This window comes from Hemitrygon akajei, chromosome 10 (genome assembly GCF_048418815.1).
Source record: "Hemitrygon akajei chromosome 10, sHemAka1.3, whole genome shotgun sequence".
Classification (NCBI taxonomy): Eukaryota; Metazoa; Chordata; class Chondrichthyes; order Myliobatiformes; family Dasyatidae; genus Hemitrygon; species Hemitrygon akajei.
In genome coordinates, this window is record NC_133133.1 from 164,695,743 (window position 1) to 164,716,799 (window position 21,057).

Consider the following 21,057-nt stretch of genomic DNA (forward strand, 5'->3'; position numbering starts at 1 on the left):
TTTTCCAAGTCAGAATCAGAATCAGGTTTAATATCCTCGGCATATGTCATGAAATTTGTTAACTTAGCAGCAGCAGTACAACACAATACACAGCAAATATAGAAAAAATATATAAATAAACCAATCACAGCAAATATATGTATGTATATTAAATAGTTAAATATAGAGCTAAAACTGAAATAATTAAAAAGTGAGGTAGTGTTCATGAATTCAATATCCATTTCAAAATTGGATGGCAGAAGAGAAGAAGCCGATCCTGAATTGCTGAGTGTGTGCCTTCAGGCATCTGTACCTCCTTCCTAATGGTAACAAAGAGAAGAGGACATGTCCTGGGTGATGGGGGATCTGTAAAAATGGACATCGCCTTTCTGAGGCACCGCTCCTTGAAGATGTCTTGGATACTGCGTAGGCTGTACCCATGATGGAGCAAACTAATTTTACAACTTTCTGTAGCCTCTTTTGATCCTATGCAGTAGCAACCCCTTCCCCCAACCCCATCCTACCGGGCAGCGATGCGGCCAGTCAGAATGATCTCCATGGTACATCTGCAGAAGTTTTGTGTGTTTTACTTGATAAACCAAATCTCTTCAGACTACTAATGAAGTATTGCCACTGTCTTGTCTTCATTATAGCTGCATCAATATTTCGGGACCAGGTTAAATCCTCAGAGATATTGGCACCAGGAGCTTGAAATTGCTCAATCTCTCCACTTCTGTTCCCACTATGAGGATTGGTTCATGTCTTACCCTTTCTGATCATGTGGGTTTAACCTGGCTGCTCTTTTTCTTGCATCGCCAAAAAAAGTACTGTTTGGAAGCTCAATTGGCCACTGTAAATCATGCTTGATGCACGGGTAAGAGATAGGACCTGGGAGAGATTTGATGGGCAAGTGGGATGCAGAGGTAGCTGGCAACATCAGCATGTGAATGGGATTGGTCTGTGAGCTGACAGAGACTCGATGGACCAGAATGGCATCTTTCTTTATATTAAGGAAACATGGAATACTGCTGAATTTGCTTTTATATACCAGTATGCAGAATGGATTATATACAAAACTCTTCTGAGTTAATGAGTAATGAATAACTTTTATTAGCCTGTGTTCTAGAAGAATCATTTATTTTTCCACACTAATATCCCAGATTATACTTTTAATGTTACTTTGAAATTTGCATTCTCACTTGACAAATAGTGCTAGGAACGGACTGCAAGCATATCCATCTTTAAACTATAATCCCTGATCTAAATTTAAAAAAGCCATATTGAAATATCTTGCAGAGGCAGAGTATAAGGTGCAAAGAATGCTTTGTGCATTTAGTATGAACATGGATGATGAATTTCCAACCCAAGCCATTCGTGTCAGGATTTTACACCAATGGGCTTAAAAAGTAAATACAAAGTCAAGTTTATTGTCATTTAACTATATACATGCATACATTCAAATGAGACAACGTTTCTCCAGACCAGGGTGTGAAGCACAGTAGTGCACATCACCGACATATAAAGCACAATAGGAAAGTAAGAATTAAATCTACAAATGAAGTATGCATAAATAAACAAAAGTGCGTAAATTAAATTTTGTAGGGTTCAGACAAGTTCACCAGTGACACTTCAAACGTGATGTGGCAGGGAGTTCAGAAGCCTAATGGCCTGAGGGAAGAAGTATTTTCCCATCCTGAATGTTCTTGTCTTTATGTAACATATAGTTTCCATTCCACAGTTTTTATTTAGCAACCTATAATATCACGGTTCTAAATATTAAGATAAAAACAGAAAATGCTTGAAATATTCAGCAGGTCAGGAAACAAAATTAATTTTTCAGCTTAATGATCTTTCATAAGGGCTTTCAAAATAAATTTCTAACCGTTTTTCTTTTAGTTTTCAATTACTAACATCTGCAGATCTTTATCTTCTTTTTCGATTGCTGTAAGTACCAAGGTATGTTTCAGTATAATTAATCAGTAATTTCTATTATCTAGGGTGACAGCCCAACAAGTACTACCCCTGGATCATTGATTTCATCTTCCACTCCTAGCGACGTATCTTCAGCATTAGGGTATCTAACACAAGAGGATTCTGAGTTTGCCAGCATTGTGGTGGATCAGCTGAAACCCTACACCACTTACCTGTGTGAGGTGTCTGCGTTCACAAAGGAAGGGGAAGGGCAGGCTGCAAGTGCTCTATTCAGAACCCCTGAGTGGAGTAAGTCTTTGATAAATAATTTGAATTTTAAATGTGCTTTTCTTGGTACATTCATTACAGTTTTAAAAAACAGATGGCAATGTTTGAACATTTTATATATGCAATGAAATATCTTAAGCCCAAATTATATTACTGTTCAATGATAGATGTAGAAAAGAGAGAGGCAGAGGGTGGACAAAATGTACTCAGTGGGCACTTTATACCTGTACACCTGCTTGTTAATGCAAATATCTAATTAGTAATTAATGTGTCAGCAAATCAATGCATAAAAGCATGCAGACATGGTCAAGAGGTTCAGCTATTGCTCATACTAAACATCAGAATTGGGAAGAAATGTGAGTAACTTTGACTATGGAATTATTGTTGGTGTCATATGGGTTGGTTTGAGTCTAACAGAAAATGCTGACCTCTTAGGTTTTTCATGCACAACCATCTCTGGAGTTTACAGGGAAACAAAAAGAAATTAGCGAATGGCAGTACGTGGGCGAAAATGTCTTGTTAATGAGTGAAGTCAGGAGAATGGCCGTACAGGTTCAAGTTAACAGGAAGGAAACGGTACTCAAATAACCACACATTACAACAGAAGTGTGCAGAAGAGCATCACTGAATGCACAACACGCAAACCTTGAAGTGAATGGCCGATAGCAGCAGTACACCAGTCGGGTTTAGTTCCTGTACCTAATAAAATGGCCACTGAGCGTAAGTGGGACAAAAGAGAACAGAGGAGAAAGTAAAATACAAGCTGGAAAACACTATTATAAAGTTTAGTTGATTAAGGCAAGATGGTAGTTGTAATGCCAGCTGTGATTTAGAAATTATTGTGCATAGCCCTGCCAGCTGCATCGGTTTGCTGCACGGTTGTGCAGTAGCTTGGCAAATAACTGTTACAGTCAAAGGTATGTAGCTTCAAACATCAGTAGCACCTTGAACAGGTCTTCCAAACTATAGAGATATGCTTCTTGGATTAGTGATTGCATCTAAAAATTTGGAGAGGCCATGATTGTGGGTCCGCTCAAGACTTGGGGTTATTTGGATTGCCCAGATGAAGTTGGTAAGGGCTGATATGGAGAGGGTGTAATTGGCTGTTGGGTTCCAGGAGACGGTGGATACGTGGGCCTTTAGTGTCAGTGTGGGACTGAGGATTTGCCTGAGTTGATCCACAGGTTGAGGAGGAGACTGGTGATGCAGGGTGCTGATAGTGAAGGATGGGACTCTAAAGCCAAAATCATATGTCTGGGACTCAGGGCTATGCTACAGAAAGCTAATCATCCTGCTGGTGATTAATATCTTTTACCATACTCCAAATTCAAAAATATTAACAGGCATCCAGATGACGGCCGTAGTTTAGCTGGCTCTTTTGCAGATACTGTGAATATTTCTCATTTTCATTTTTCAATCTTTTTATTGATTTTCCAATAAAGAATATACAAATCAGAGGAGAAGTTTAGCAAACAGATAATACAAAAGACATATAAACAGCAATAAAAAACAGAAAGTATATATTGTCAAAATCAGATAGGTAAAATGTTACGCTGTTATATATACAATATAGTCGGAAAAACTACAACTCCTCAAAACAATCATAAAAAAAATCGGAAATTTTATTTGATAAAGGGAAAAAACCCCACTTACTAAACTAAAACAAAAAAAAATAAGAAAGGAAAAGAAAGATTGGGCAGTCCATTTGAGAATAAAATTCGAAAAAAGAGAAAGATAAAAAAAAACATCCTTCCAGTCATCTCCGAACCTTCACGGATAAGGATTTTCCCTAAAGAGAATAAAGAAACATAAATAAATAAAAAATAAATTAAATCATGTGAAAATATTGAATAAAGGGTCACCAGACTGGTTCAAAATTAAAAGATGTATCAAATGTCCGGCTTCTAATTTTCTCCAAGCTTAGACGTGACATAATGGAGGAGAGCCAATAAAAACAGTAGGTGGGTTAGAGTCTTTCCAGTATAGCAAGATAGCTCTCCTAGCCAGTGAAGTTGAAAAGGCTATCACATGTTTCTCAACACATGTGAATATTTCTCAATGCCTTTCCATCTGAAAAATTAAAAGTTAAAACACAAAGATATCAAATTCATGTAGGTTAAAAGGTGTATTATTTAACAATGCAATTGAAACTAATTACTTCACCATTTTTTTATTTGTAAGTTAGGTCCGTAAGTACTCAATAAGCCAAAATATAAATATATGCCTTGCCCTTAAGCTCTCTCTAAGGCCTCTAGGCACTTGCTTGCTGAGAGAGGCCTTTGATCCTGTAAATTGTGCAGGGCCTGTTCTGCAGGACTCGGTGCCTCAGACTTTATGTCCAAGAGAATGTTATTGCTGCAGGCCTCGATGAAACACTCACCATTTAATGTGCCTCTGCAGACATTAAAGAATTCTAGTCCAGGTCTTTTGGTCTATTTGTACATTAATGAGTCAATACACACAAAAAAAAACTGGAGGTAAAGGTGTTGAATGTGTGCTTGCAGTTCCAGAAGAACCACCTCAGAACATTATTGTCAGTAAGATTTCATCAAGATCATTTGTGATTAGCTGGGATCCACCACTAACAATAACAGGAAGACTCTTTTATAAAGTTGAACTAGTCAGTCCATTAGGTAAGTGGTCTTTATTTTACTGTTTACAAAATCACAATGGATGTAAATAATAATTACTATGGACACACTTTTCCCTTTGTAGTATTGTACCCAGGCAGTGCCAGTTATTTTCTCAATTATCCATTTGTTTTCAGTATTTCTCATTTTACCTCTGGACCAGCCCCAATATCTTATTTCTAAGTTCTTTTATGTGTCCACTGGGCTGATGTATGCTTCATGTCTGCTGGCTATCAGCCCTTCATAGCTCAGCACATGAATGATCAAAGATAGACGTCCAAGTTGAACTTGAGATCAGGTGCTGGTTCTTCTGGCATTCATTCCACTGCTAGGCTTAACATTGAGCCCAGAACATATACTTTGAGTTGGCTCCTTAGCTATATATCAGGGATGGCTGGTTTATAAATCAAGTTCAAGTTCAAGTTGCTTTTATTGCTATTTTGACCATAAACTGCTGGTACAGTACACAGTAAAAGCAAAACAATGTTCCTCCAGGAACCTGGTGCTACATGAAACAACACAAAACTACACTAGACTATGTGAGACAGCACAAGGCTATACTAGACTACGTAAAACAACATAAAAACTGCACTAGACTATGGACCTGCACAGGACTACATACAGTGCACAAAAACAGTACAGGGCAGTACAATAATTAATAAACAAGACAGTAGGCACAGTAGAGGACACATTACAATGTTAGCCTAGACTCTGGGTATTGAGGAGTCTGATGGCTTGGGGGAAGAAACTGTTGCACAGTCTGGTCGTGAGAGCCCGAATGCTTCGGTACCTTTTGCCAGATGGCTAAATGGTTCAAAGGTTAATTTATGATCAAACTATACTACTCTGAACTTCTTCTTCTCCGGGTAGCTATGAAACCAAGAAAGAAAAGAAAGGCAGCATAATCATCAACCCCTAAATCCCCTCCCCGCACAAAAAAACCAAATAAAAATGGAACAGACATCTAAACACCCCCCCCAATCCCTCTTCCCGCACAAAAATACCAACAGAACGGAACAGGTACATCACCCCCCCCAATCCCTCCTCCCACTAAAAAAAAAGAACAAAATGGAACAGGCACATCGACCCCCAAATCCCCCTACTCGCACAAAAAAACGAGGAAGATTGGGCAAAAAACAGAGACTATATAAAACACTACAAGTCTGAAAAAAAAGTCTATAGTCCAAGTCCACATCCAAAATGCAGAAAACCTGGGCAACACTCCCAAGCATAGCAGCAGGCTCTCCCCTGTCCGGTACCAGAACCATCAAAAGTCAGGCGACTGGCATTCACCATCTGCACTTGCGTCGATCCTTCAGACTCCCGTTTCTTTGAATGTAACCACCAATCCTGTAAAATAAATGTAGATGATTGTTTGCGTTAGTTTATTTTGATTTATTTAATGCTTCTAGTTATTTGTTAGAATGAAATATGTTTAAAGTTAATTTGTTTTCATTTTAAAAAAAGTATTTTTTTTTTACTTCGCTGCTTGAATGTATTTTCTATATGTCTCAGACAAATTTGAAAACAGTTTTTGGTGGTTGGCAAGTGGTCACATTGTTCCGCAGAGTCTCAGGACATAGTGCCTGGGGATGAGTTCCCACTTGGACCTTGCTTCACTTCACTGGATCCCTGTGGGGTGTGGCGGGGCCACGAACCCTGCATGGTTCTGTCCAGATTGGTTCTGCAAACTGTCTTCAATGAAGTGGGAATTGTTGCCCAACTGTAACTCAACATCTTTACTGGGCGAAACATGAGGGAAAACACAATCAGTCACTTATGTTACAATGCAGTTGTTATTAAGAGCATTGACTATATGGAGAAAGGGCACATTGAATTTATTGAGTAGTGTTTGATTAGAGATGAAAGCTGGTGAGGCTGCCTCCTGCTGCGCTGGGCTTTATGTCTGTGAACTCACTTTCACTCTGAATGCTATTTGCTTACTTCTGTTTCTACAACCTATATTTTCTCTCTCTCCTCAGTGGGTATTTGACGGTCTCTTCTTTTGAATGGGTTCTTTTGGGTTTCTTTGTTTTATCGCTGCTTGTAAGGAGACAAATCTCAAGATTTTATAGAGTATACATCCTTTGATATTAAGTGATTTTGAACTTTGAACTATCATTTGTATTTTCAAAATATATTGAAAGTAACAAAGATAGAAACTTTATTTTTGCATAATTGGTTAGAAAGAAGTTGATCTATTAAATGTAAATGATTTATTTTTTGCATTCAGGGCAAATATCTCAGAACAACACCAGAGAAATGACATATTCTTTTACTAATCTGCTGCCATTTACGGAATATGAAGTGTTTGTCATTGCTGAGACTGTAGTGGGAGCTGGACCAAAGGACAGCGTCAAAGTTACAACAGTATCGGAAGGTAACTCATGGAAAACTACTTCAAATCACAGAAACAGTATTCATCTTGTAACTCGTACACTTTTTGACAGGTTAGGTGTGAAGGTCAAGTTCATTATTGAGTCAAATATAAGCTTTTCTATTATCAAACTGAGTTTTGATAAATTGGTTTCCTATTGTCACAGGTACACACACACACACAATAGGTGTGTGTGTGTGCGTGTGTGTGTATGGGTGTGTGTGTGTGTGCGCGCGTGTGTGTAGCTGGGGTATACATACAACCAAACAAAACAACATTCCTCTAGACCACAGTGCGTCCACAAATATATCACACACAGCACAAGAGCTAAATATTATCGCAAATAAGTCAATAACTATAAAATGCATGTAATATGCAGCGGAGTTAAAGAGTAAACGGTACAATAAACATCTCGCTGTCCTTGTGATGGGACCCTGGTGGTGGCAGTGTATTCATTAGTCTCACAGTCTGAGGAAAGAAGCTGCTTCCCAGTCTGGCAGTCCTAGTCCTGGTGCTCGTGTACCTCCATCCTGATGGTCGTGGGTCAAAGAGATTGTGGGATGTGTAGTAGGGATCCTCAACAATACTTCGGGTCCTTCACCGACTATGTTCCCAGTTAAATGTCACAAATCATGGGGAAGGAGACCCCAGTGATCGTTTTCACTGTCTTCTGTAGAGTCTTGCGTTCTGAAGCCTGGCAGCTTCCGTACCACATGATGACCCAACCAGACAGGACACTCGCGATGTCCTATCTACCCTCATCCTCCTGACAAAGAGCTAAGATGGGAGTTATAGCTGACAAGATGTTATACTGAAAGTTAAAGATCTAGGGTTTTACAGATTATGGAAAAAAGAAAATGTACTGTTAGTTGAGCATCACAGTTACTGGCCTGTGGTAGTTTTCCATGTCTGTCTAAGAATTCCTGCTTGGAAACAGTACAAAATCCTGATATGTTGTGAACTGATAACCACGGCAGCAATTCTTTTCCCTGTTTTTCCGTTTCCCAGTCTTTCATGTAATTTGTGAAATTGTCAAGCAGAAACCATTTTTTCGCTGTGTGATGCTTTGTTGTGAAATATCCCAATGAGAGTGAAAACACAAATGTGACTGATTGGCCACCATTAGATGGCAGTGTTTATAGAGCTTACAGTAACACAAAAATACTATTCTCATGTAAAGGAATATCTGAATGCTATTTAATAAAAAATAGTATATGCTGTTTTCTAATTATTACTGGAAACCGGCTTTAAATTATTTATTCAAAGGTGTTTGATTAGCTGATGGGAATCATTAACTTCAGGCATTTGTGAAGCTGGGGAACTGAAACACCAAACTTCCATGGAGTTAGTGGCACACTTCCAACGTGTCAGCTGCTATTTACTCAAAATCAGCTAAACCACAATAGTAATCTTCTCATGTTCTAAATTTGCCCCTGTGTTATGTCCTTCCCCTGAAGAGGCTGATTGAAACTATATTTTCACAATTCCTAGCAGCTGTTGTAACTTCAGCATAGTCATCCTCTATCAGAGGCAGGGGATATTCAACTGTACACTGCACTACAGCCGATCTGTTTCCCCCAAAGTGCCAACTGGGAACCAGGACCTTTGCAAGCATTCTATTCTACTCAACCAACACACACAAAATGCTGGATGAACTCAGCAGGCCAGGCAGCATCTATGGAAAAGAGTAAACAGTCGACATTTTGGGCCGAGACCCTTCATCAGGATGATTCTGTTTTCTTCTTTGCCCACTCAAGCTGGAGGATCAGGATCCTGGAAATCAGTCCTGATGCAGCGACTTGATCTGAGATGTCCCTTTGTCTCCACAGATGCTGACTGACCCACAAAATTCCTTCAGCAGCTCGAGTTTTGCTCCAGATTGTAGCACCTGCAATCTGTGGTGTCTTCTGGAAATCAGTTGATTAATTCCAGGATAGTTATTAATCATCAAGCAGTTTGGTTTATTTTGTTGAATGAAACAATTGTACTTTTATCCATTATACCACTAGGAAATGCACCATTTTATTTGCTTATTTCTTCTCAATATTAAGTAACTCAATATGTACTATAAAGAGTGGGAGATTGGACTTACTTTACTGTCACCTCGATGGAGACACGTGACATTTATGGTGGTTAATCTTTCTAGAGTATGACCAAGATCTAAGAATTGGGAATCTGGGCTTTGGAATCAAATTCTTCCATCCCATCAAAGTACCATGCCCCATCCTTGAATCAGATATGCTCTACAGAATCAAAATGAAATGTCATAGCACTAACCAGGAGTCTGATAACATATGGTGCATATTTTCAAAATTACTTTTACAATAGGTATTATGGCTCAAATTTCACTCGATATTTTATCAGCAATACTGACTCTGGCTTTTTAGTTCCAGGAGAAGTGTTTGATTTAAAGGCAACAGAAGTTGGAAGCAAATCAGCGAAAATAGAATGGGGAAAGCCTCATCAAGCAAATGGAATGATTATCCAGTATCAAATCATTGTTCTTCTGCTGGAGTCTCAACTACCTGTACAAAATATAACATTGACCCCAGAAAATTTCCAGGTATTTACATCATTTTATTTCAGTTAGATCTGTTAAGCTTTTGTTGTTTTTTAATAATACCCCTGTTAATGTTCTGATTTTGGGTCAAACATTTTTGAAGCAGAGGATGCAAAGTATTCAAATTTGTCCAGAAGTTGTTGATATTTTGTTATGTATCCTATAATTTCAAAGTTCATAGTAAATGTTATTATCAGAGTACATATATGTCACCACATACAACCGTAAGATTCTCTTCTCCCTCCTGCCATCTGGGAAAAGGCACAGAAGCATTCGGGCTCTCACGACCAGACTATTTAACAGTTTCTTCCCTGAAGCTATCAGTCTCCTCAATACCCAGAGCCTGGACTGACAACAACTTACCGCCCTCTACCATGCCTATTGTCTTGTGTATTATTTATTGTAATGCCTGGACTGTTTTGTGCACTTTATGCTGTCCTGGGTAGGTCTGTAGTCTAGTGTAGTTCTTTTTTTCTGTGTTGTTTTTACGTAGTTCAGTGTAGTTTTCATACCGTTTCATGTAGCACCATGGTCCTGAAAAACGTTGTCTCATTTTTACTGTGTACTGTACCAGCAGTTATGGCCGAAATGACAATAAAAAGTGACTTGACTTTTTCCTGTGGGCATGCTCAGCAAACCTATAGAATAATAACTAAGAAAGATCAAGTAGAGCATAGAAGACAACAGTTGTGCAAATGCAAATATAACTAAATAGTAATAAATAACGAGAACATGAAATAACATGAAAGAGTTCTTAAAGTGAGATCGTTGATTGTGGGAACATCTCAGTAGATGAGTGTATTTCTCCTCTTTTGTTCAAAAGCCTGGGGGTTGAAGGGTAGTTATCGTTCTTGAACCTGGTGATGCAAGCCCTGAGGCTCTTCTACCTGATGGCAGCAGTGAGAAAATTGCATGACTTGGGTGGTGAGAATCTTCAATAATGGATGCTGCTTTCCTGCTTTACTACAACAGCGTTTCATGTAGATGAGCTCAATGGTTGGGAGGTCTTTACGTGTGATGTATTTACTTTACCTCCAGTAAGTTGGCAGCATGTGCAGATGCAGCAGCCTCTCTGGAGCCAATTAAAGTTAGTTTTTTATGATCCAAAGACAATTTTACTCCAAGAACATCGGGCATTGTAGGGCTACTCCGTCAGTGAGCTGCTGGTTGATTGGAGTAGCTGGACTTGTTTTGTTGTTTGATCCAGCTGAAGTGTTGAAGGAGCTGGTCGGGATATTGGAGGAGACCGTCAGGACATCAGAGAAGCTCACCGGTGTGTCAGAAGAACCGGTTTGGGTTCAGAAGAGCTGACCTGGCTGCAGACCATGTTGCTGACCGCTAATTGGAAGCATCAGAATTGGTGCTGTATAACCATTGTCTCAGACGTTTCACTTGCGATTTCAAGACTCTGTTGGACAGTGATAATGCAAGTTGCTGCAGGCCTGTTACCCTTGTCTGGTGGAGGGGCAGTTAACACGGGAGCACTGTTGTAGTGAGAACTAGGCCTCAAACCTGCTACGGACCAGGTGAGAGATGTGGAAGTGCTACAGCGTAGTTGAGCTCGACTGGGACCTGGCCTCGCCCATTGATGCTGCCCTCTCATGTTCAAGTGGTGGAATGACAGGCAAGATTGCATGCATCTGTACACTGCCAGGAGACTGCCCTGTCGATTGCTGGATGTTATCACTCAGGGTTTTGGACTATATATGGTTTTGTAAAAAGTGAATATTTAAAAAATATTTTTTATGTATTTGAATTATGTTACTCACTAATTTTGAATGCTTGCTTACTACTTTGAATATTTTGCACCTTGGCCCCAGACGAATGCTGTATCTATGTATGGTTTGAATGATAATTAAACTTGATTTGATGTTGGCATGTAGAGAATTAGTTGTTATGGTAGCACAATTGTAGAACCTATGTGGGTAGGGTTGTTATTGAGATAAAAATAGCTTCAGCAGCTAGGAAACTGAAGATAAAACAGAACATTGCTAGAAAAACTTATCAGGTTAGGCCGCATCTGTGGAAAGAGAAAAGAGATAATATTTCAGCTCGAGACTCTTGTTATCAGGACAGGTAATAAATAAAAGTGAAAGATGATGAAATAGAGCACAGTAAGAAATTATATTGGCAACAGTTATATATAATCAGAATTTAAGATTAGAGTTATGAAGGTGAAGACAATGACAGCAATATTTAGAAAGAACATTAGCAATGGTAAGCTAAGGAAGCTGGTCTTAATTGCAGTGTTTGCCATGGAAACAACACAGAAATGTCTTATTTTGAAATACTACATAGTGAGGAAAAGCTGAACAAAAATAACTGAAGGCAATAACAGATGAAAGTTTTAAAAAATTTAGTCACCTGTAGATATCATCTTTAGTTAAGCCATTAATATCACCAGCTGCTCGAATGTCTAATTTCTATGTGACTTGACTTATGCTCTGCATACGTGACAGTGTGACCTGCGGTGTGTGTGGTGTAAAAACAATATCCTCTTGTCATCTGCATTGGACATTTATGTCTTTTGCATGTGTGTGTCTTCAAGCTCTCTAAAGGAAGGCAGGCAAACATTTCCTAGATCATAACCTGTTTTATTTCTTGGCATGTGCAGAAATAGTACACAATAAAATAACTTAATCCATAAAATTTCATTCTACTTTCAGAGTAATAGATCAGAAACATTGTTAGAAGTCTAGAACCACATATAGATGAGTGATAAAAAATGTCAGATTTCCTTATATGAAGAACAATGAATATGAAGACATATTTTAAAATGAGAATCTGGTAGTTTCATGATCACAGTTACTGATATTTACCTTTTGGTCCACATTTCTTTAATTTAAACCAGTTATCTGCCATCATATTTGAGTGTAGAAGGTTGAGGTGGACTAACATATACTAAAACTGCACTCCCTAGTACAATGCACGTAGAAGGACTTGATAGAGGTATTTAAAATTATGAGGGGGATAGATAGAGTTGATGTGGATAGGCTTTTTCTATTGAGAGTAGGGGAGATTCAAACGAGGACATGAGTTGAGAGTTAGGGGACAAAAGTTTAAGGGTAACACGAGGGGGAACTTCTTTACTCAGAGAGTGGTAGTTGTGTGGAAAAATCGGATAGGTATATGGCCAGGAAAGGAATGGAGGGTTATGGGCTGAGTGCAGGTCGGTGGGACTAGGTGAGAGCAAGCGGTCGGCACGGACTAGAAGGGCCGAGATGGCCTGTTTCCGTGCTGCAATTGTTATATGGTTATATGCATGTTTCATCACCAGTAGTGTACACCTCATATTAGTTCAGTTTGCTTAAGCCACTGTTTCCTGTCTTGCAGGCTGCTGATCCAAAATTCATTTTAGATGGAATAAGACAGGTTCCTACTTCCACATCCATAATATTGCTCCATCTCATTAATTCCTTTATTCTCCTGTGTAATCTGCTGAGTATCAAAACTCCAACCCCTCCTCCATTTTGTTCCTTTTCAGCACTGTTTTCTGCCATCCTGTTCTGCTAGCCTGCTTTGACTGCTGATGCCCAGTAACTCATGTTTAGACCTCATCAAACCTTTGCATTGGAGAAGTAGCCATGAGAGCAGTGGAATGGACTAGTTGAATTGCTTTAGCTCTATAATGTATGGCACCCATTCCCCCACTTATGAAGGGATGCTCTTATCTCCACTGCAATCCCTGTTGGACTCCGCCCAACCGCTGTCAGCCTCATCTTCAACTACCTGGTTCCCTGCCATGAAACTGCAATAAAGCTCTCCCCTTCTCTACCTCCCAATTTCACCTTTCTTAACACCCATCTTTTAAACTGGGATCAATATAATCTCATTTGCTTTCTCTTGGGTTGGTATCCTCTTCGACTGCTTTTTGTTGTACATCTTAGGCAACACGATCAATGAATGTTGTAGTGATGTTTGGTTGATTGAGAACTTTGACTGAGGTGCGGTAAATATCAATGAATGTTAACCAATGCAAGGTAAGTAATCAAGGAAAGAAAATAAACTCTGATAATGGAAAGAGTGTCCCGAATTCTGACAATACCATGCCCAATTATGACAAGGGTTGTGAGTGATCATAATTGAGATGCAGTCGTCACCACTTTGTAATTGTTCTGGATTCGACATCTCCTACCATTAGCTTTGCAGGGTAGTAGCTCTTCCATTTTTAAAATTGATTCTTATCAGAAATCAAATTGTAGTTGAAGGTGAAACTTTGGTAATCAAATGAAGCATAGAATTTGAAATTAAAGTTAATTCAGACAGCAGTATTAGTAATGATACAATTTTGATTACTGTATTACTGAAGACTGTTTACTTTGATTCTATTTAAATATATAAATCATTTACATCTATATACCGCAGAAAAGGTTGCCATGTTTTATGACAACTATTTGTTTTTGAGTGGACCATACATGTCAAAAAGTCCAAAGGAATGTATTCCATGATTAATTTACGCCAACCAAAAAGTTCAGGGGCCTCATTGGATATCCAACGAAGTAAAATGTTCTTTCTTACACAAAAAGTCAGGATGTTAAAAAGTTTTTTCTGATGTGCGTTAATAATACAACTGCTGGGTAAGCCTAAGAGAAAAGACACTGGGTCCAGTTCAAGCTCCATCTTCAGAATCTTTTCCATTTCACCCAGAATATCACTCCAGTATGCCTGAAGTTTGGGACAAATCCAAAATCAGTGGGTGAAAGTTCCAGTGTTTACTTTACATTTAGAACACATTGGAGAAATCCCCATCTTAAATTTCGAGAGACGATCTTGAGACAGATGGGCTCTATGCAGAATTCTGAGTTGCAGTGCTTTAGTTCTATTACAAACTGAAATATTCTTTGCATTATCACAGATATCTTCCCATGTTTCAACCTTTTCTGCAATATATAGATGTAAACCTATCTGCTAAACTAATAAGGGCTTTTGTATATAGGTGATGTCTATATTTTGACGGAAGTGTTCTGATACCTGATATCTGTAAGGGGAAGAAATGTAAATGGATCTGGAAATTGAAAATTTTGTTATGCTGAGCAAAAAAAATTAAATTTAAAAAATATATAAATCATTTGCAAGATAAATTAATGGAGTTTTTTTTCATCTAGGAAAGTAGAAACTCGACTGAATCCATATATCCTGGTATGTTGGTAACAGATTCCACTACGTTGACTTCAGAAAATGATGCAGTCATTATTACAGAGTTTGATGAAGGCTCCGCTGAATTGTTTTCTGAATTACCGTCTACTTCTTCACTAATTGAAAAATTGTTTACTGTTAGTTCAGATCTATCTGGAACATCTACTATACGTGAGAAAAGTCTGGCTCCATCTCTGCCTGATCAACTAACATCACATGAGCAAATATATTCTTCTCCACTAACATATACTAAAACTGCACTCCCTAGTACAATGCACTCAATGCCTGCTATGGGCTCCACTACATCCTTTACTAAACAAACAGTCAGCCCCATGGGACCTCTTGAATCTCTTCCTACAGTCAGCGTGAATTTCAAGCTGAGATCAGTGTTGCATAGAAGATCAGTTATTCCAGTTGTCAAGGCAGGTGGAATTTCCCTGCCTCCAAGTTCTTCACCTCTTCTTCCTCAATGGAGGCTTCTGCCTAATGGCCTTCAAAATATCTCCAAAGGTAAATAGGTCACAGCTCCAGTATGTGGCTACAACAGGTGGGGATGACCCAGTGACATGGTGATGTAATTACTATACACGCTTGCTCTTTAAAGTCAACAAAATATTTTCTATTGAATGTACCTATATTTAACAGCATGAGTAATGTTTGATCTTTTCTAGAAGAAAAGAGAGATTTAAGAAATAATAGCAGGCTTCTGTGTTATAAAAAGCATTTAACTAATTTTATTTTCTGTAATAATTTTAAAATTGTATTTTATTTAAAACCAATTGCAATTGTTAAATTTCATGAGGGGAATTTTAAATGTTACTTAAGCTGTACTTCTGTGAATGGCATTTATTACTGCATTTCATTCTCCTGGCTCCTTATTGTTTTTTTTTACCCAGTTTCTTTCCTGTTTTATTCTGTTTTCAAAAACTAACTTTTCTGAATTGTACTAAATATGAGAAAGTGAAGTGTGGTGAGGTTGTTCTTTTTCTACATAATGCAGGGAGTGAAATCAGCCTACAGGTCATCGACCTTTCATCTGAGCAGCTGTCATATGTTGTAAGAGAACTGGTACCCTATACTGATTACATTATTAATGTATCAGCGTTCACTGTTGTCGGAGAGGGGCCACCAAGCAGTGTCTCTTTAAAGACAAAACAATATGGTATGTTACTAAGGAAACCATGATGTTTGTTCAAGAAGATAAAATAATATTTTGGATTCTTTAAAGTTGACTGTACATTTCTTTTTGCTATTTTAGTACCAAGTTCAGTGCAGAATGTAACTTATAAAAATCTCACTTCTACGTCAATACTAATATCATGGGAGCCACCTGCTACACCTAATGGCATAATAACTCATTATACACTCTATGCTCTGGAGGAAGGCACAAATGAAGCATTCCAAAGAATTGTGATAAGCAACAACATTACTCTAACAGGTATTTTTAATAAAGCAAATAAGTTTAAATATGAAAATGCCATTTTAGGGGAAAATTTAATCTTTGGCAAGTTATCAATCTGGACAATTTTAAAGACAAATTGTAAAATTATGATGCACACCATTAAGTACTGTAGTTAAAAATGTAGTGTCTAAATGTTGGGAAAACAAAATTTGAAGTTAACCAAAGAAAGATAGCATTGTTTGAACTGCAGTTCACCTTTCAGTTGTAGGCAGATTCTCTGTCCTTAGAGTTCCGCTATAACTTAACATTTGTAAACTAGATGTAGACCATTGCAGAGTGGTAGCACCACAAAGTGGCATTGTTTTATTCAGCACTCATTTCAATAAAGTTGTTGGGTGATTCCTTGCTGATAATGTGACTCTCGTTGCAATTGAGAGAATCATTTTTTTTTGCTTGAGTCACTTTGTGAGTATCAGTGGGAGTTTCCAAGACCCACCAGTTAGTATGGAAAGTATGGGTATTTTTGCCAGCCAGTGGTGTAGTGGCACCCACCCCGGACTTCGAGGCGAGCGGTCCCGGGTTCGAATCCGCCCGACTCCTTGTGTGCTTTCCGTCCATGCCGAGTGGAGCTTTGAGCTAGCAACTCGGCCTCATAAAAAACAGAGGAATGCTGAAGAAATGGCAAGGTTGCCACCTGATGTGGAAAAGAACAACAATATGGGTATTTATAATAGATATTGTGTCTTTCGTTGTATTTGAAAGCATCGCATTTTTATAGCTTGAGTCAGTTTGTGATTATCAGTGGGAGTTTCCAAGATCCTCCAATTAGCATAGAAAATAAGAGTTTTAAGAATAGTAGAAAATAAATACTCCTGTTATTTTAGAGACAGTTACTAGTGTGAAAATCTCTGTGCAATGTATAAGAGTTCACATATGAGAACATGCAGTTTAGTTCACTGTGTGACCCTGGCCTTAACTGCTGTACCTGATAGTTGACAGCTAATCCTACACATACAAGTTTGTGCATTGTATTGAGATAACTTCAATATATTCATCTCAGAATTTTTACATAGAGACATAATGACGTCTGTTTTCCTTCACAAGCTACAATTGTTTTTAACTTGTAGGTTTGAAAAAGTTCACAAAGTATAAAGTGAGAGTGACAGCATCTACCTCTGTGGGGGAAAGTGATGTTTCTGGAGAAGATGATGTTTTTGTGTGGACTCTTGAAGATGGTAAGAAAGGATGGTTGATAACACAGAGGATCCTGGGATTCATAAATAAAAATATAGAGTTTAGTACAAAAGCAAAAGATTTGTGCAAATTACTAGAATATACCTTCCAGTTCTGGTTGCACACATTACAAGCAGATGCAGAAGAGATTTATGACAATGGATTCAAAGTTGTTAGGTTTGACCAATGGCTGTGGGCCTTCTCTTCCTCCACTGGTCTTCATGTCGATAGACTCACTTTCATTCTGAATTCTGTTGCCTGCTTTCGTTGTTTGCACAATTTGTGTTTTTTTCCCTCACTCTGCCCATTGGGTGATTGGTGGTCTTCTTAAAATGGGCTATTTTGGGGCTCTTGTGGCTGCCTGTAAGGGGCAAATCTAGAGCTTGTATAATCTGTACATACTTTGATAATAAATGTAGTTTGAGCTTTGGACAATGTTTGCGAAGAAGAAGAATTTCAGGATGTATATTGTATACATTTCTCTGACATTAAATGTACCTATTGAAATTGAGCTTGGGGTTCTTCTTCTAGGAGCAGACAAGGCTGAGAGGAGGCTTAATAGAAATGAACAAGGTCATGTTTAAATTTAGTAAACCGAGGGAAGCTGTTCCCATTAACAGATGATTTAAACATCAGAGGGCACGGATATAGAACTTTGGGCAAAAGATAAAATGGCGATGTGAAGTAAAAATTTGTCAGGCAGAGTAGTAGTGACTGCAGTGATAACAGAGGACCATTCAAGGTTTTTGAAAGAGAATTGGATAGGCACTTGAAGCAAGTGACTTTATGGCTGTGGGGACGGAATAGGAGAATGGGCTTGATCTATGGTGATGCAGGCTGAATGACTTTTTGCAGGGTAACAATTTTGTTATCTATGAATTCTAGGTTTGCAGTCAATTCCATCATTAAATTACCTACATTCAGTGCCACAAAGTTGGATGTAGGAACTATGTATTTATTTTCTGTCTGTACTGCATTTTGTTTTGCATATTTATTATGGTAATTTGTCAGGTGAGTTGGGGCGTGGTAGAAGCGAATGAGTATAGTTATGTATTCACGCTTTGTTTCAGGGCAGTTTAGTGTAGGTAGAGGCAGCTGGAATGATAATTTATTTTGTTGACTGCTTAGGAATGTGTAAATGATCTTAAATATGCTAAGACTTCCAACTCTACTGTTTAGAATGCTTAATTCATTATTTTAGTTTAGTTAGTTTTTTTATTATTACAAGATTGTTCATCTTTGGTGGTTTCTTAATAAAAGATCCAATGTACTTCCTTCAACTTAGAACTTTGTTGTTGTAGATAACAGTGTCAACCACCATCCCCCCCCCCGCCGGCCTAGTCTCTGAGCGGTTTTGATTTGCTTTGAATATGTTGGCCAGTTGGCCATTCGAGATCCTGGACAGTGAATGCTATGAATTCATTAATACCATGGACCACGTAAATCCTCAGACGCCAGCCAAATTTAATTTATTATAAATGCATCGCTACGACTGCACATGCTTTATGGCTCAGTCTTAAGATCGGTTCCTACCGTGCAAATGCCTAAACCTGTTGGTTCAACCTCACTGTATCCTAAATGGGTAGGCTGAATCAGTAAAGGCAGTAAAACATCAGGTCATTATCGTACTTTAGGATACTTCTGTTAAAAGTTACGACAGCACCTGATGATATTGCAGACATTTCTTCATGAACTTTCTGGACTCTCCCCCAATCTTTCCTCCATTAAAGGTTGAACAAGTGGAATGAAGTAAATTGGCTATGCGTTTGAGATGTTTAACCCAAATCCATGAGGGGATTTCAATTCAATCCTTTTGTTAAAAGTGGTAAAATTTATTTAACAATGCCATCATTCTTTCTGATTAACTGAAAAGTGACAAGAAAGAAAAATAATGAAAAGAAACACAATCTACCAATGGAGATTTTCCCCTTCCAACATCCTTTGTGATATTGCCATTGTTTTTGAAAGATTTGCAGTGAACGTTGGTGACAAATATTACAATCTTATTGTGCTGCTATTTCAAATCTTAGTCAAATATTTAGATTTCAATTGACTCCATTTATATATTCAGATCTATAATTAAATGTTATGAGTACTAGCAAAACAATCTTTGAAAAACACATTTATGTTTTTTGTTGTGCTGTGCAGAACCGGAGACGCCTCCTGAAAACTTAACCTTTAATAACATAACGGCAAAATCTGCTCACTTGAGCTGGTCAACTCCAGAGAAACCTAATGGAATTATTATATACTACAAAGTCATGTATGCCAATTATACTGATTCCTTTGTACTGAATAGTACAGCAACTAGTATTTATCTAGAAAACTTAAAGCCGTTTTCCCCTTATAACATCTCTGTGAAAGCATATACGAAGTATGGCCATGGGAATCAAACCTCCTTAACTGCGCTTCTGTTGACGGAACAAGGCAGTAAGTGCTTTTCTGTACTATTAAGATGGTTCTAGGCTATTAAGAGTTTAGATTTTTGCCAAAAAAAAGTGGAAGTCCACTGCCGTTACTAGGAAAATACATCAAACATATTTTCTGCAGCTGGATTACAATTTTGATCCAGTAAAAAGCCATCTGTGGTGGAAGTTGATATGCCTTTAACTGTTTGCTCAACCAGGAGAACTGCTTTCATTCAAGAGTTATTAATTTCACTGGGGCCTGCTTTTTCATTTACAGTAAGGGCAAAGGGTTAACATTAAACTAGCAAAATACTCCTTCCATAATCTTTCCGGTGGAAAATGTTCCAACTTTTTTCTTGATTTCTTTACAGCTTCTAGTAGTCTGTGTTTTAATGTGATCCACAAGTGCATTAGTTCCACTGAAGTAGCAGTTTCATGGAACCCACCACTGAATACCAATGCCATTATATATTATTCCACACAGTAAACCTTTGGAATGTCTCACACTCCAGTCAAATCCTCGTCGACAAGATGTCCAAAAATTAGTGAAATTTCATTACTTTTTTTCCCAGTAAATCTTTACTATTGCTGATTGCATAATATGTTAAAACGGAAATGCTGCAACTAAAATTCTGAGTACACTTTAAAAACAATGGATTGTAAATGTGCATTGTGTTCTAAACTGGTAATTAAATGTGTTGTATCCTACGGAAAATCCTGGCAATTCTGGACAATATTTCTCACCCTCTGCTTGCCACCTTGGCTGAACAGAGGAACACTCTTAGTAATAGACTAAGACAACTGCTCTGCTATGAAGAGCGCTATATGAGGTCATTCTTACCCTCAGCCATTAGGCTCTATAATGAGTCAACCTATAGCCGGGGAAGTGATGACCTCCCCCCACCTCCTGTTAGAGTGTATGTGGTAACTTATCTTTTATTCTTTCTACTTTTCTTCTAATATTTATATCTGTGCACTTGTAATGCTACTGTGACGGTGTAATTTCCTTTGGGATCAATAAAGAATCTATCTATCTATCTAAAATGTTCACTTCAGATCATTCTTTTTGGGATATGTGGTCTTTTATTTGGTATAAGAAAAAAGATGCCTTGTACAATTCTCAGTTTCACTCA

General features: G+C 38.1%; 1 protein-coding gene across 1 annotated transcript in view; it reads left to right on the top strand.

The window, feature by feature from the left end:
- Positions 1–21,057, top strand: part of ptprq (protein tyrosine phosphatase receptor type Q) — a 167,236-nt gene that overhangs the window by 64,472 nt on the left and 81,707 nt on the right. Inside the window, exons 23-31 of the mRNA XM_073059606.1 lie at positions 1,977–2,199; positions 4,683–4,811; positions 7,042–7,188; positions 9,573–9,748; positions 14,851–15,391; positions 15,882–16,043; positions 16,140–16,319; positions 17,411–17,518; positions 19,665–19,946. Coding sequence (XP_072915707.1) covers positions 1,977–2,199; positions 4,683–4,811; positions 7,042–7,188; positions 9,573–9,748; positions 14,851–15,391; positions 15,882–16,043; positions 16,140–16,319; positions 17,411–17,518; positions 19,665–19,946 — 1,948 coding nt within the window. The remainder of the gene's footprint in view (positions 1–1,976; positions 2,200–4,682; positions 4,812–7,041; positions 7,189–9,572; positions 9,749–14,850; positions 15,392–15,881; positions 16,044–16,139; positions 16,320–17,410; positions 17,519–19,664; positions 19,947–21,057) is intronic.